The following is a 12,322-nucleotide window of genomic DNA, read 5'->3' as shown; positions in this document are numbered from 1 at the left end:
CTCTGAATTTTAAACTCCAGTTTACCATTAGAGTCCTGGTATGGCAGCTGTTCAGAGAGGAAGAGGGCTGCTTCCCTGCCCATATATCCCTATAATATGATATTATAGGGAGACAGACCAGGTGAATCTGTTTTTTTCTGATGTTTGACAGTTGTCTGTCATCCCATGGTTATCTTTAACCCAAAGGGGAAATTCATTAAGTGACGTGGAATTGAATGCTATTCTCTTTCTAAGCACTGCTATATTCATCTTTCCCATGTAGAAAATACCCTGAACAGGAGTAATTTCCTTTACAGAAAGGTCTAGGAAATTACTCAAAATGCTACAAACAAGGGATGGAACTTTTAACTTTGACTCACTTCCCTGTACCATACATGAATAGGGGTGAGATGATCTTCCAGTTCACACCTTCAGAGAATGGCTCTTGTGGATGCTCTCTCCCTTTGATTTCTACCAACTTAATTGGCCAAATTTTCTCCTGTAGCTCTTCTTCAAATCTGCCCCTAACAAATGCAGCAAGTATGGTATGCCTGTCACTTTGCTTGAAATTCTGCCTTCCCTATGAGAAATCAGTCCCAGCTCTCAAAACTTTCTTATAACTTGTCAGTCTGTAATACCTCAGGCTTCTGCCCAAACAGGACTTTTCTCCTCTCAGGTTTTAAAAGTTCCTGAAGGATAAAGGGTAGGCTCTAATTTTTTAGGTATTGGGAAATCGGAAGATGTTGCAATTCCAATTAAGTTTCTCTAACAAGTGGTGTGATGGCTTACCTAAAAGTACTGATGTTAAGTGTGCTTTCATCCATATCCTACCACTGCTTCGGTAGGTGACCAGGAATAAGTTACTTAACCATGTGAGGCCTAAGTTTCCTCACTTGGAAAATGAAGAGGGTAATATTGTTACTTTTGTTGGGAGAAAAGAGAAAATACACGTAAAGCCCTTGGGACGGTGGCTGGCACAAAATGAGTCCTCAATAAATGTTAGTTATTATTATTACTGTGATGATGCTGATTAACCTAACTCACAGGAACACAGGCAAGTTTTATATGAAGAAAGAATATTCCTTCTGTTTACAGTGAAAGTGCTGGATAAATATCAGAATAATGATTATGCTAAATGAATTGAGGCTATCAGTTACTTTCTCAATGTCCTGATGCCATATTTCTTATCTTCCATCTTCTCTGGGATCCACAGCTTGCCACACAGTTATTCCCATTTTTTGTTGTTGTTGTATAGCATGTTTACACTTTTTACTGGTAACACTTCACAAGTCTCAGATGTGTAAAAATGAAACTTAAATAATAACTAAACTCAGTCTAGCTTATATCAGGAAAAATTATGCCTGAAAAATAGAGAAAAGCAAACCATGGGTGCAATGATGCCAGTGCATGGTGATACCAAGGTGTTGGCATTTTCTAGTGGGCCCTCCAGGTATTATCTGATTCTATAGGAGTGCAGACCTTCGACTCTCTATTGACTAGCTTATTTTACAACTCTGTAGGTATAGATGATAACTTGCAGACAACTGATAGTAACATAAGTGATATCTTGCTGCTAACAATGTAAATGAATTTTGGCCAGTAGAAATACAACTCTGCTCTGTAGAAAAGATAACCCAAGCATTGAAGTTTATTACACTAAAATATATTAATATGTTTTGCATCTACCAGCAAATTCATTTCAGCATTTCTGATTCAACATGTCTATAATATAAAATCTGTTTTCATATTCTTCTTTGAAATAAGTCTAAATATCTTACTGGCTCTTCATTAACAAGTTGAGTAAAACCTTTAATAAAAGTTCATTTCATATTTGTATAAGAAGTTTTAACTATTTGAAAATAGTACCTTGGCATTTTCACTGCTGGGAAAAACCTTGCCAATTAGAAGTTAAGTTTTGTTTTTTCAATGTAAGTCTGTTTTCCAATGTAGTGGATTCTGTTTGTTGATGTAGTAGATTTAGGATTTAAATTTAGTCAGTTCAAAATTTTTTCCCTTCCCTTATTCTTCTTATGTTATCTACAAAGGGATCTCTCCTGATGGATACATATATTATGTTTATGGCTGTGGGTAATAGGAATTTGATTACAATGCTAACCACTGTTGTGTTTTCTCAACGTTGTGGATGAGGCCTCAGCAAACTATGCACTCCAGCCAAATGCTGCCCACCACTTGTTTTGTAAATAAGTACTGGAAGACAAAATACATACACTTATTCATTTATGTATTGTTTATGGCTGCTTACATGCTACAATGACAGAATGAAGTAGTTTTGACAGACTGAATGGCCCATAAAGTCTAATTACTATTTGGCCCTTTACAGACAAAGCTTTTTGACCCTTTTTATTAGTTTCTTAGGGCTGCTGTAATGAAATACAATAAACTAGATGGTTTAAACAACAGAAATATATGTCTCAGGCCAGGTGCAGTAGCTCACGCCTGTAATCCCAGAACTTTGGGAGGCCAAGGCGGGTGGATCACGAGGTCAGGAGATCGAGACCATCCTGGCTAACATGGTGAAACCCCGTCTCTACTAAAAATACAAAAAATTAGCCGGGTGTGGTGGTGGGCACCTGTAGTCCCAGCTCCTCGGGAGGCTGAGGCAGGAGAATGGCATGAACCCAGGAGGCGGAGCTTGCAGTGAGCCGAGATTGCACCACTGCACTCTAGCCTGGGCAACAGAGTAAGACTCCGTCTCAAAAAAAAGGAAATATATATCTGATACATCTGGAGTCTAGAAGTCCAAGATGAAGGTGTTGATAGGGTTGGTTTCTTCTGAAGGCTATGAAGAATAACCTGTTCTATGCCTCTCTCCTAGCTTCTGGTGGTCTGCTGACAATCTTTGGTGTTCCTTAGTTTGTAAATGCATCACCCTGAAATCTGCCTTCATCTTTACATGGTGTTCCTTCCTATGTCTCTTCACATAGTTTTCCCTCTGTCCAAATTTCCCATTTTAATAAGGACACCAGTTATATCAGATTAGGACCAACCTAATGACCTCAATGTAACTTGACTATATCTGCAAAGACCCTATTTCCAAATAAGGTCACCTTCTGGGGTACCACAGGTTGGGATATCAACATATCTTCTTATAAGGGACACAGCTCAATTCATAGCTCCTGTCTTTGGTCTTGTAGTAAGCTCCTGTCTTTGGTCTTTGTTCTATGGGGCATACATGGCTTTTTCATCAACTCTAGTATCTTATAATATCTAACCCTTAAAGTCCAAACTGAAAAATATAATTAGTAACCAGTGAAGGACTAGTATTTTTCAAATCTCATTTCCAAGTTCCTCTTAGTCTTTATAAGGAAACAGTCTAGTTCTGACTGCAATTTAATGACACTGTCCAATTCAGTTACTTGAAAATATTGGACAGACTTTTGAGAGATATATCATCTCTGATTTAGAAGTGAATGGAATCAGAATTTTAGAACTTCAAGCTATACATGGAATTATATCAGAATTTGCATAAAATGAACAAATTCAACTCCTTCATTTGACAAATGAAGAAACTGACCCAGTAGTCCACAACTAAAATTTGTTTGGCTCATTCCAGCTCATTCTCCCACTATTCTTTTATATTTCAGATGAAATGGGGTTACCAATTTGAGACTCAAAGGAATTAGATATAATTTCTATAATTTTTTTGCTAAACTTTTTAAAATTATGTAATACTTATCACAAAATATGTGTAACTAATGTTCTGAAGCACAATAAAATAAATGCCAGTGAAAATGTTAAGAATGGAAATATTACTAATAAAACTTATCTTTACAATTCCCCCTGCCCTGCTGCAGGCTGCTGTGAAAGTGACACATAAGCAGACTGCACTCCCCACAGCTTCCTACCCATGTAAATCACCTGAGAGGAACCATAACCTCTCTGGCCATGGGCCCATAGCATTTTCAATGTAGCGGATTCTGTTTCTTGATGTAGTAGATTTAGGATTTTGCCATTTTGAGAATTTAATGCTGGGCTGTGCCTTGAAACACTACTGCAACTACCACCTGTCCAAGGTGGGAGAGGGGTGACCAAGCACTCCAGTGCACCCCTAAGACAATTCCCACGACCTTGCTACTGGCTGTTGTGTGACGGAGGTGAGAAGACTGCACTCCTCACAACTTGTTACCCACCTGAGCACCTCACCTGAGAGGAACCCTGCACTCTGGTTGCAAGGCCACAGCCAGGAGCATTTGGAGAGTTTAATGCTACACCGTGCCCCACATTTGGGCCAAGTGCAGGTTGACATTGCTGCAGCTGTCTCCGATCCAAGGAGGGAGAAAAGAGACCAGGCACTCCCATGTACTCTGGTGACGATTCCTGCTGTCCCACTCTGGCTGCTGTGGGACTTCCTACAGCTTCTTACCCATGCTGTTCCACCTGAGAAAGGTTGCACCCTCCCTGGTGGCAGGCCTACAGCACAGCCACCACAGCCCATACCTGAGTATTCTGCCAGTGTCCTGGGAACCACCCCACCTTTGACTGTCACAGCCAGAACCTCCTTAAAGGTATTACCAAGGGGCCTGAGGACTAGTCTGCTGGCCCAAACCCATCCCCCAAGTACTCAAGTATGCCATCCAGGGGCCCAGATATTTACTAACCCAGTGCATCACTGTTGGCACATGATCAGTCCTGCTAGAGTCTGAAGTTGGGGCAACTCAACCTACAAATACCACCACAGCTGACACCCACTCCCACGCACTACCAACAGGCCAGAGGACCAGCATGTCCAACCCATTGCAGCTACCAGCAACACCAGTATGGACCTTCTGGGTTCCAGTGAGTTGCTTTACCACCGCTACTGCCATTACCTGCATGACACCAGCTGCCCAGGGGCCTGAAAACCCGCCTGCATGTCGGGCCCACCATTCCCACTACCAACATCTGAGCAAGCTACCCAGAGGCCCAAGAATCAGCCTTCCAGGATCCACTAACACCAGTGACAGTATAAGCTACTCTCTGGCCTGAGAATAGATACACTCAGCCCGCCACTGCCACCAATGGGGCCCAAAGACAGGCTTACCTGGCATCCTAGACCCCAGCAAAACTTCACCAAAGCTCAACTAATAACCATACCTTAAGTCACTGAGGAAATCACAGATACCACTGAACCTGTGTACTGCCTAAGAAATCATACAAAGACCACACTACCACAGGCACCCCACATCAAAGCACCAACTACATATGTACTTCTTCAGGAGAAAATCCTCTCCTAGGAAAGCAATTTCAAAAAATTAGCAGAAGCAACTGTTACATGAGATATGCATCTATCAATGGAAGGACACAGGAACCATGAAAAAGCAAGGAAATGTGACCCACCATATGACAACTGTTCAGCAATAGATCCCACTCAAAAAGAAATCCTTGAAATGCCAGATGAAAAATTCAAAATATTGATAGAAGCTCAATTAGATGCAAGAGAAATCTGAAAACCAATACAAAGAAATCAGAAATCAATTCAGGGTATGAGCAAAAAATTCACCAAGGAGATATCTTAAAAAAAAAAAAAGAAAAATAGACTACACAAGCAAAAGAAAGAGTCAATAACAGACTAGACAAGCAACAGAGAGAATCTCAGACCTTGAAGACAGGTCTTTTAAAATAATCCAGTCAGACAAATTTAAAAAAAAAAGAATAAAAAAGAATGAACAAGGCCTTCAAGATGTTTGGAACTAGTAAAGTGACTGAACTTACAAATTATCAGTTATGCCTGAGGGGTAAGAGAGAGAAATAAGTTTAGAAAGCCCATTTAAGGAAATAATTGATGTAAACATCTCAAGTCTAGTAAGAGAGTTAGACACCGAGACACAAGAGGCCCAGCAATCCCCAGGAAAATACATTTCAAAACAATACCTCATCATGGTGTATTGTAATCAGAATGTCTAAAGTCAAAGTGAAACTGCAAGAGAAAAGTTAAAATTAGCAAGAGAAAAACATCTAGTCACCTATAAAGGAAACCCCATCAGAATAACAGCAGACTTTTCAGCAGAAATCTTACAGGACAGAAAAGAATGGGACAGAATTTTCAAAGCACTAAAAGGAAAACAAAAACAAAAACAGAACAAAATAAAACCAAAAAACACCTGTCAGCCCCCAATTTTATATCCAGCAAGAATAAGCTTCATAAAGGAAGAAGAAATACCCAGCAAAGCAAACACTAAGGGAATTCTTCACCACTAGACTGGTCCTCTAAGAAATGCTCAAAGGAGTTTTAAAATGGAAACAAAATGTCAGTATTCACCATCATGAAAACACACAAAAGTAGAGGACTCAAAGGTCTTATAAAACAAACACACAAAAGAGGAAGAGAAAGGCATCACTGGCAACATAACAGAATTCTACCAAAACACAGACGACCACACAGAGAAAAAAAAGAAATAATTTATAAACCAACTAGATAACAACTGAAAATATGACAGGAACAAAATCATACATATCAATATAAGTTTGAATGTAAATGGATCAAACGACCCAATTAAAACATATAGATGGTGGAATGGATAAAAAATGTGATCCAACAATAAATATACTGCTTATATGAAACTCACCTTATTGGTAAAGACATATATACTGAAAGTAAAGGGGTGGAAAAAGACATTCCATGGAAACCAAAAGCAAGTAGGAGTAGCTTTACTTATATTAGATAAAAGAGATATTAAATCAAAACAGTAAAAGAAGACAAAGAAGGTTATTATATAATGATAAAGGGATTACTTCTGCAAGAGGATATAACAATCCTAATTATATATGCACAACACTGCAGCACCTAGATTCATAAAACAAGCATTACCAGATTGAAATAACGAAACAGCAAGACAATAATGGTGGGTCAACACCCCACTGACAGCACTAGGCAGATTATCAAGACAGAAAATCAATAAAGAAACACTGGACTTAAATCGGGCTTTAGACCAAATGGACGTTAACAGACATCTACAGAACATTCTACCCAACTACTGCATAATATACCTTCTTTTCATAAGCACATGGAACATCTCCAAGACAAGCCAGAAAACAAGTCTCAAAAAAAATAAAAAAAAAATATTCTCAGACCACAGTGGAGTGAAAAACCGGGAATCAGTGCTCAGAAAACTTTGGGCACTTCACAGATATATGGAAATTAAACAATATGCTCCTAAATGATCACTGGGTTAACAAAGAAATCAGGATGGAAATTTAAAAAATTTTTTGAAATGAATGAAAATGGATACACAACATACCAAAACCTGTGGGATAGAGCAAAAGGAATGCTAAGGGGGACGTTTATAGCATTAAATGCCTATATAAAAAATGTAGAAAGATCATCAATTAACAACCTAACACTGCACCTCAAGGAATTAGCAAAACAAGAAAAAAAACAAAACCAAACCAAAGTTAGCAGAACAAAAGCAATAACAGATCAGAGCAAAACTAAATGAAATAGAGACAAAAAAAATTTACAAATGATCAAGGAAATTAAAAGTTTGTTCCTCAAATGACAAACAAAATTGATAAACTGCTAGCTAATCAAGAACAGAGATCCAAGCAAACAAAATCGGAAAACAAAAAGGAGGCATTACAACTGAACTACAGAAATATGAAAGATCATCAGGGACTATACTAACTTATAAATTAGAAAACCTAGAGTAAATGGATTCCTGGAAACAGATAAATTTCTGGAAACATATAATACACCCTCCCAAGGTTGAACCAGGAAGAAACAAAAATCCCTAATAAACCGATAATATAAATAGCAAGAATGAATCCATAATAATAATAATAATAATAAAAATCTCCAAACAACAACAAAAAAGCCCAGGGTAAGATGTGGTAACAGCTAAATTCTACCAAGCATACAAAGAAGAACTAATACAAATCCTCCTGAAACTGTTCCAAAATATTGAGGAGGAGGGAATGCTCCCTAACTCATTCTATAAGGCCAGTATCACACTGATAACAAAACCAGACAAGGACACAACACAAAAAAGAAAACGATAAATCAATATTCCTGATGAACACAGACCACAGACACAAAAATCTCCAGCAAAATACTAGCAAATTGAGTCCAACAGCACATCAGGAAGATAATACACCATGATGAAGGGGGTTTTATGCCACGGATGAAAGAATGGTTTAGTATATGCAACTTAATAAACATGATACATCACATAAACAGAATTAAAGACAAAAATCATATAATCATCTCAATAGATGCAGATAAAGCAATGTGATAAAATTCAGCATTCCTTCATGACAAAACCCTCCATAAACCAGGCATAGAGGGAACATACCTCAAAATAATAGATGCCATCTATGACAAACCCACAGCCAACATCGTACCGAATGGGGGAAGAGCTGAAGGCATTTCCCGTAAGAATTGGAACAAGACAAGGATGCCCACTTTCACCACTCCTATTCAACATAGTACTGGAAGTCCTAACCACAGCAATCAGGCAAGAGAAATAAATAGAAGTCTTTCAAATAGGAAAAGAGGAAGTTAAATTATCTGTGTTCACATGATATGATCTTACATCTAGAAAGCCCTAAGAACTCCACCAAAAAAAATCTTAGATTGGATAAATGAATTCAGCAGTTTCGGGATACAAAATCAAGGTACAAAAATCCGTAGCATTTCTATACACTAATAATGATATAGCTGAGAACCAAATGAAGAAGGCAATTCCATTTATAACAGATACAAAAACAGTACCTAGAAATGTATTTAACCAAGGAGGTAAAAGAGCTCTATAAGGAAAACTACAAAACACTGATGAAAGAAATTATAGATGACACAAAGGTAAAAACATTACATGCTCATGGATTGGAAGAATTAGTATTGGTAAAATGACCATGGTGCCCAAAGGAATCTACAGATTCAATGCAACCCCTATCAAAATACCAATTTCAATTTTTCACAGAATTAGAACAATCCTAAAATTCACATGCAACACAAAAATCCAAATAACCAAAGTAATCCTAAGCAAAAAGAACAAAGCTGGAGGGATTACATCATCTGACTTCAAATTATACCACAAGGCTATAGTAACCAAAACATCAATGGTACTGGTATAAAATGAGACACAAAGATCAATGGAACAGAAAAGAGAACCCAGAAATAGACCCACATACAGCTAACTGATCTTGGACAAAACTGACAAGAACATACACTGGGGAAAGTATGCTTATTACCTGTGTGACAAAAAAATCTGTACACCAAACCTCCATGACACACAATTTACCCATGTAACAATCCTGCACATGTAGCCCTTGAACCTAAAAGTTGGAAGAAAAAAAAGTGGGCTAAGGACATGAGTAGGCATTTTTCAAAAGAAGACAAACAAATGGCCAACAAGCATATGAAAAAATGTTCATCATCATTAATCATTAGAGAAATGTAAATTAAAGCCAACAATCAGAATGGCCATTAGAAAGACAGAAAACAAGAGATGTTGGTGTGGATATGGAGAAAAATGAATGGTTATACACTGTTGGTGGGAATGTAAATTAACACCTCTATAGAAAACAGAATGAAGATTTCTCAGGTAACTAAAAATAGAACTACCTTTTGATCCAGCAGTCCTACTACCTGGTATCTACACAAAAGATTAGAAATCATTAAATCAAAAAGATACCTCCACTCCTAAGTTTATTGCAGCACTGTTTACAATAGCAAAGATGTGGATTCAACCGAAGTGTCCACTGATGGATGACTGGATCAAGAAAATGTGGTATATATGCACAATGAAATACTATCCAGACAGAAAAAAGAATGAAATCCTGTCTTTTACAGCAACACGATATAACTGGAGGCCCTTATCTTAAGAGAAACAACTCAGGCACAGAAAAACAAATACCGTATGTTCTCACTTATATGTGGGAGCTAAATAACGCGTACACATGGAGGTAGAGTGTGGAGTGATAGACACGGAAGACTCAGAAGCATGGTGGAGGTATCAGAGGGACATGGATAATGAGAAATTACTTAATGGGTACAATGTACAGTATTCCAACGATGGGTAATACACTAGTCACCACTACACAATATACCCATGTAACAAAATATACTTGTACTCCATAAATTTTTACAAATAAAAATAATCAGAAAAAAATTTATATTTCTAATTGACTACATTCAGGTTTAAATACATACATCTAAGAACTGAATAAATTAAAATGAAATTATTAGTGATTTTGACTAAAAATTTTCTTGCATATATATACACATATATATGTATATATATGCATACTATCTATGTCAGCCTTTAGGACGTTCTTTGGAATTGTTTAGGTACAGCTCTAGAGAACCGCTTAGCCCAGTGACAGCATTACCCTAGTAGAAAGTCACTGAGTATGTCCACTCTTAGAGGAAATAATTTTGGTCTTTAGCAATTCATAGACTTCATCTTTTTCAGCCACACTTATTACAATGATCTTTTTTTAAAAAAATTATTTTTAAAATTGTGGCAAAATACATGCCATTTTACCTCTTTTACTCCTAAATTTTGAAATAAAGTGTTCCTGAACCTCTTTCAGGCCAGAAACATTCTTCTGATTTAATATCTAGTACCAAACCTCCCTCCCTTTCTTCCCAGTAATATTTATACTTGATTAATTCTTTGGCAATTTTTGCTGGAAATTTTTATATAAGCTTTGGTTAGTTACTACATTTCCATCACGGTTTTGAATTCTGTATCCTATGTGCCATATTTTGAAGGCCTGATAATTTGGGCTTTCACTGTAAATCAAGCACAACAAATAAATGCTTGGTGCCGTATGTAGGCCATGAGATAAACTGTTATTGTCACAAGTCAACTATTTTCTGCCCCAAAGACAGCCATTAGGCATTTCTTCCCATAGTAAATGCTTTTATTCAACCAGTTCTATTCTGTACTTCATAGGCTGCTCAAGAAAAAGAAGAACTTCAAAGGGAAGGTGACTGTTTGGATGCCAAGATCAACAAAGCTGAAAAAGAAATCTACGCTCTAGAAAATACCCTTCAAGTGCTGAACAGCTGTAACAACAATTATAAGCAATCTTTTAAAAAAGTGACTCCATCTAGTATGTAGGAGTTAAATTTTTTTTATACATATATACAGTGACGAGTGTATAGTTAAAAGGAACACTGTGAGACATGAGGAAGAACAAAAGCAAACTGTTAGATTGGGTCAGAAAAACTAATCCCTTTTCTTTCCTCCCCCCATGACATTTTTTTTCTAAGTGGTTTTCTAGGGTGTTACTTCCATTATTAGTTCAGGATCTGTATGGCATATCACCTCTCTAGGGTAATTAATTCAAAGACTGAAAAAAAATGGCAGCATATTGCTGCTCTATGTTGACAAAACAAGAAATGGCTACTACATGCCCATAGTGTTTTTCTACAAGTGGATATAAAAAATTTAACCTTTCATAACAAAAATATTGGTGCAATTTACATAATACTTTAAAATTGATTTCTACTTAGTATGTTGAAATTTTAAACTAAAAATGTTCTACATTTCAGGTGATGAGTATGAGCTAAAAATTCAACTAGAAGAACAAAAAAGAGCTGTTGATGAAAAATACAGATACAAACAAAGACAAATCAGAGAACTTCAAGAAGACATCCAGGTAAATTCTACAGGCATTTTTAGTAATATGCCTTCAATAAAAGTCAACTATCATTACTGCTACTTCTATTCTCTTGCTCTTCCACCAAGAAGACAGTTATTTAGAATCTCTTTTAGGGAAGTAGATAGTAAGAGATAACAGTCTCATTTAAAGGAGACAAAAACAAGTGCTCAGAGTCTTAGGTAAATTAGTTAAAATCCTAGTGGTAAGCCCTGACGATTACTTGTTATTAGTTGGTAGGTCATAGTTATTATGATCTACCCATTAATCCTTTAATGAACTTTAATTTCTTAAAGATCAAATTAAGATTGCTCCTTAAAACAAAAGTTTGAAAGAAAAAATAATAATCTAGTAGAAAGTAGTTACTAAGGCAAATCACTGAAAGATAAAAGAATGTGCATTGTCTATTCACAATAGCAAAGACTTGGAACCAACGCAAATGTCCAACAATGATAGACTGGATTAAGAAAATGTGGCACATATACACCATGGAATACTATGCAGCCATAAAAAAGGATGAGTTCATGTCCTTTGTAGGGACATGGATGAAGCTGGAAACCATCATTCTCAGCAAACTAATGCAAGGACAAAAAACCAAACACCGCATATTCTCACTCATAGGTGGGAATTGAACAGTGAGAACATGTGGACCCAGGAAGGGGATCATCACACACTGGGGCCTGTTGTGGGGTGGGGAGAGGGGGAAGGGATAGCATTAGGAGATATACCTAATGTTAAA

General features: G+C 37.1%; 1 protein-coding gene across 5 annotated transcripts in view; it reads left to right on the top strand.

The window, feature by feature from the left end:
- Nucleotides 1–12,322, top strand: part of CCDC39 (coiled-coil domain 39 molecular ruler complex subunit) — a 260,910-nt gene that overhangs the window by 239,134 nt on the left and 9,454 nt on the right. For all 5 annotated transcript variants that reach the window (XM_063806407.1, XM_054682367.2, XM_003310126.6 and 2 more), the window contains 2 exons: nt 10,875–11,034; nt 11,477–11,583. In XM_063806407.1, the coding sequence (XP_063662477.1) occupies nt 10,875–11,034; nt 11,477–11,583 (267 nt within the window). The remainder of the gene's footprint in view (nt 1–10,874; nt 11,035–11,476; nt 11,584–12,322) is intronic.

Source organism: Pan troglodytes, chromosome 2, assembly GCF_028858775.2.
Source record: "Pan troglodytes isolate AG18354 chromosome 2, NHGRI_mPanTro3-v2.0_pri, whole genome shotgun sequence".
Classification (NCBI taxonomy): domain Eukaryota; kingdom Metazoa; phylum Chordata; class Mammalia; order Primates; family Hominidae; genus Pan; species Pan troglodytes.
This window is presented reverse-complemented; position numbering and strand designations above follow the sequence as displayed.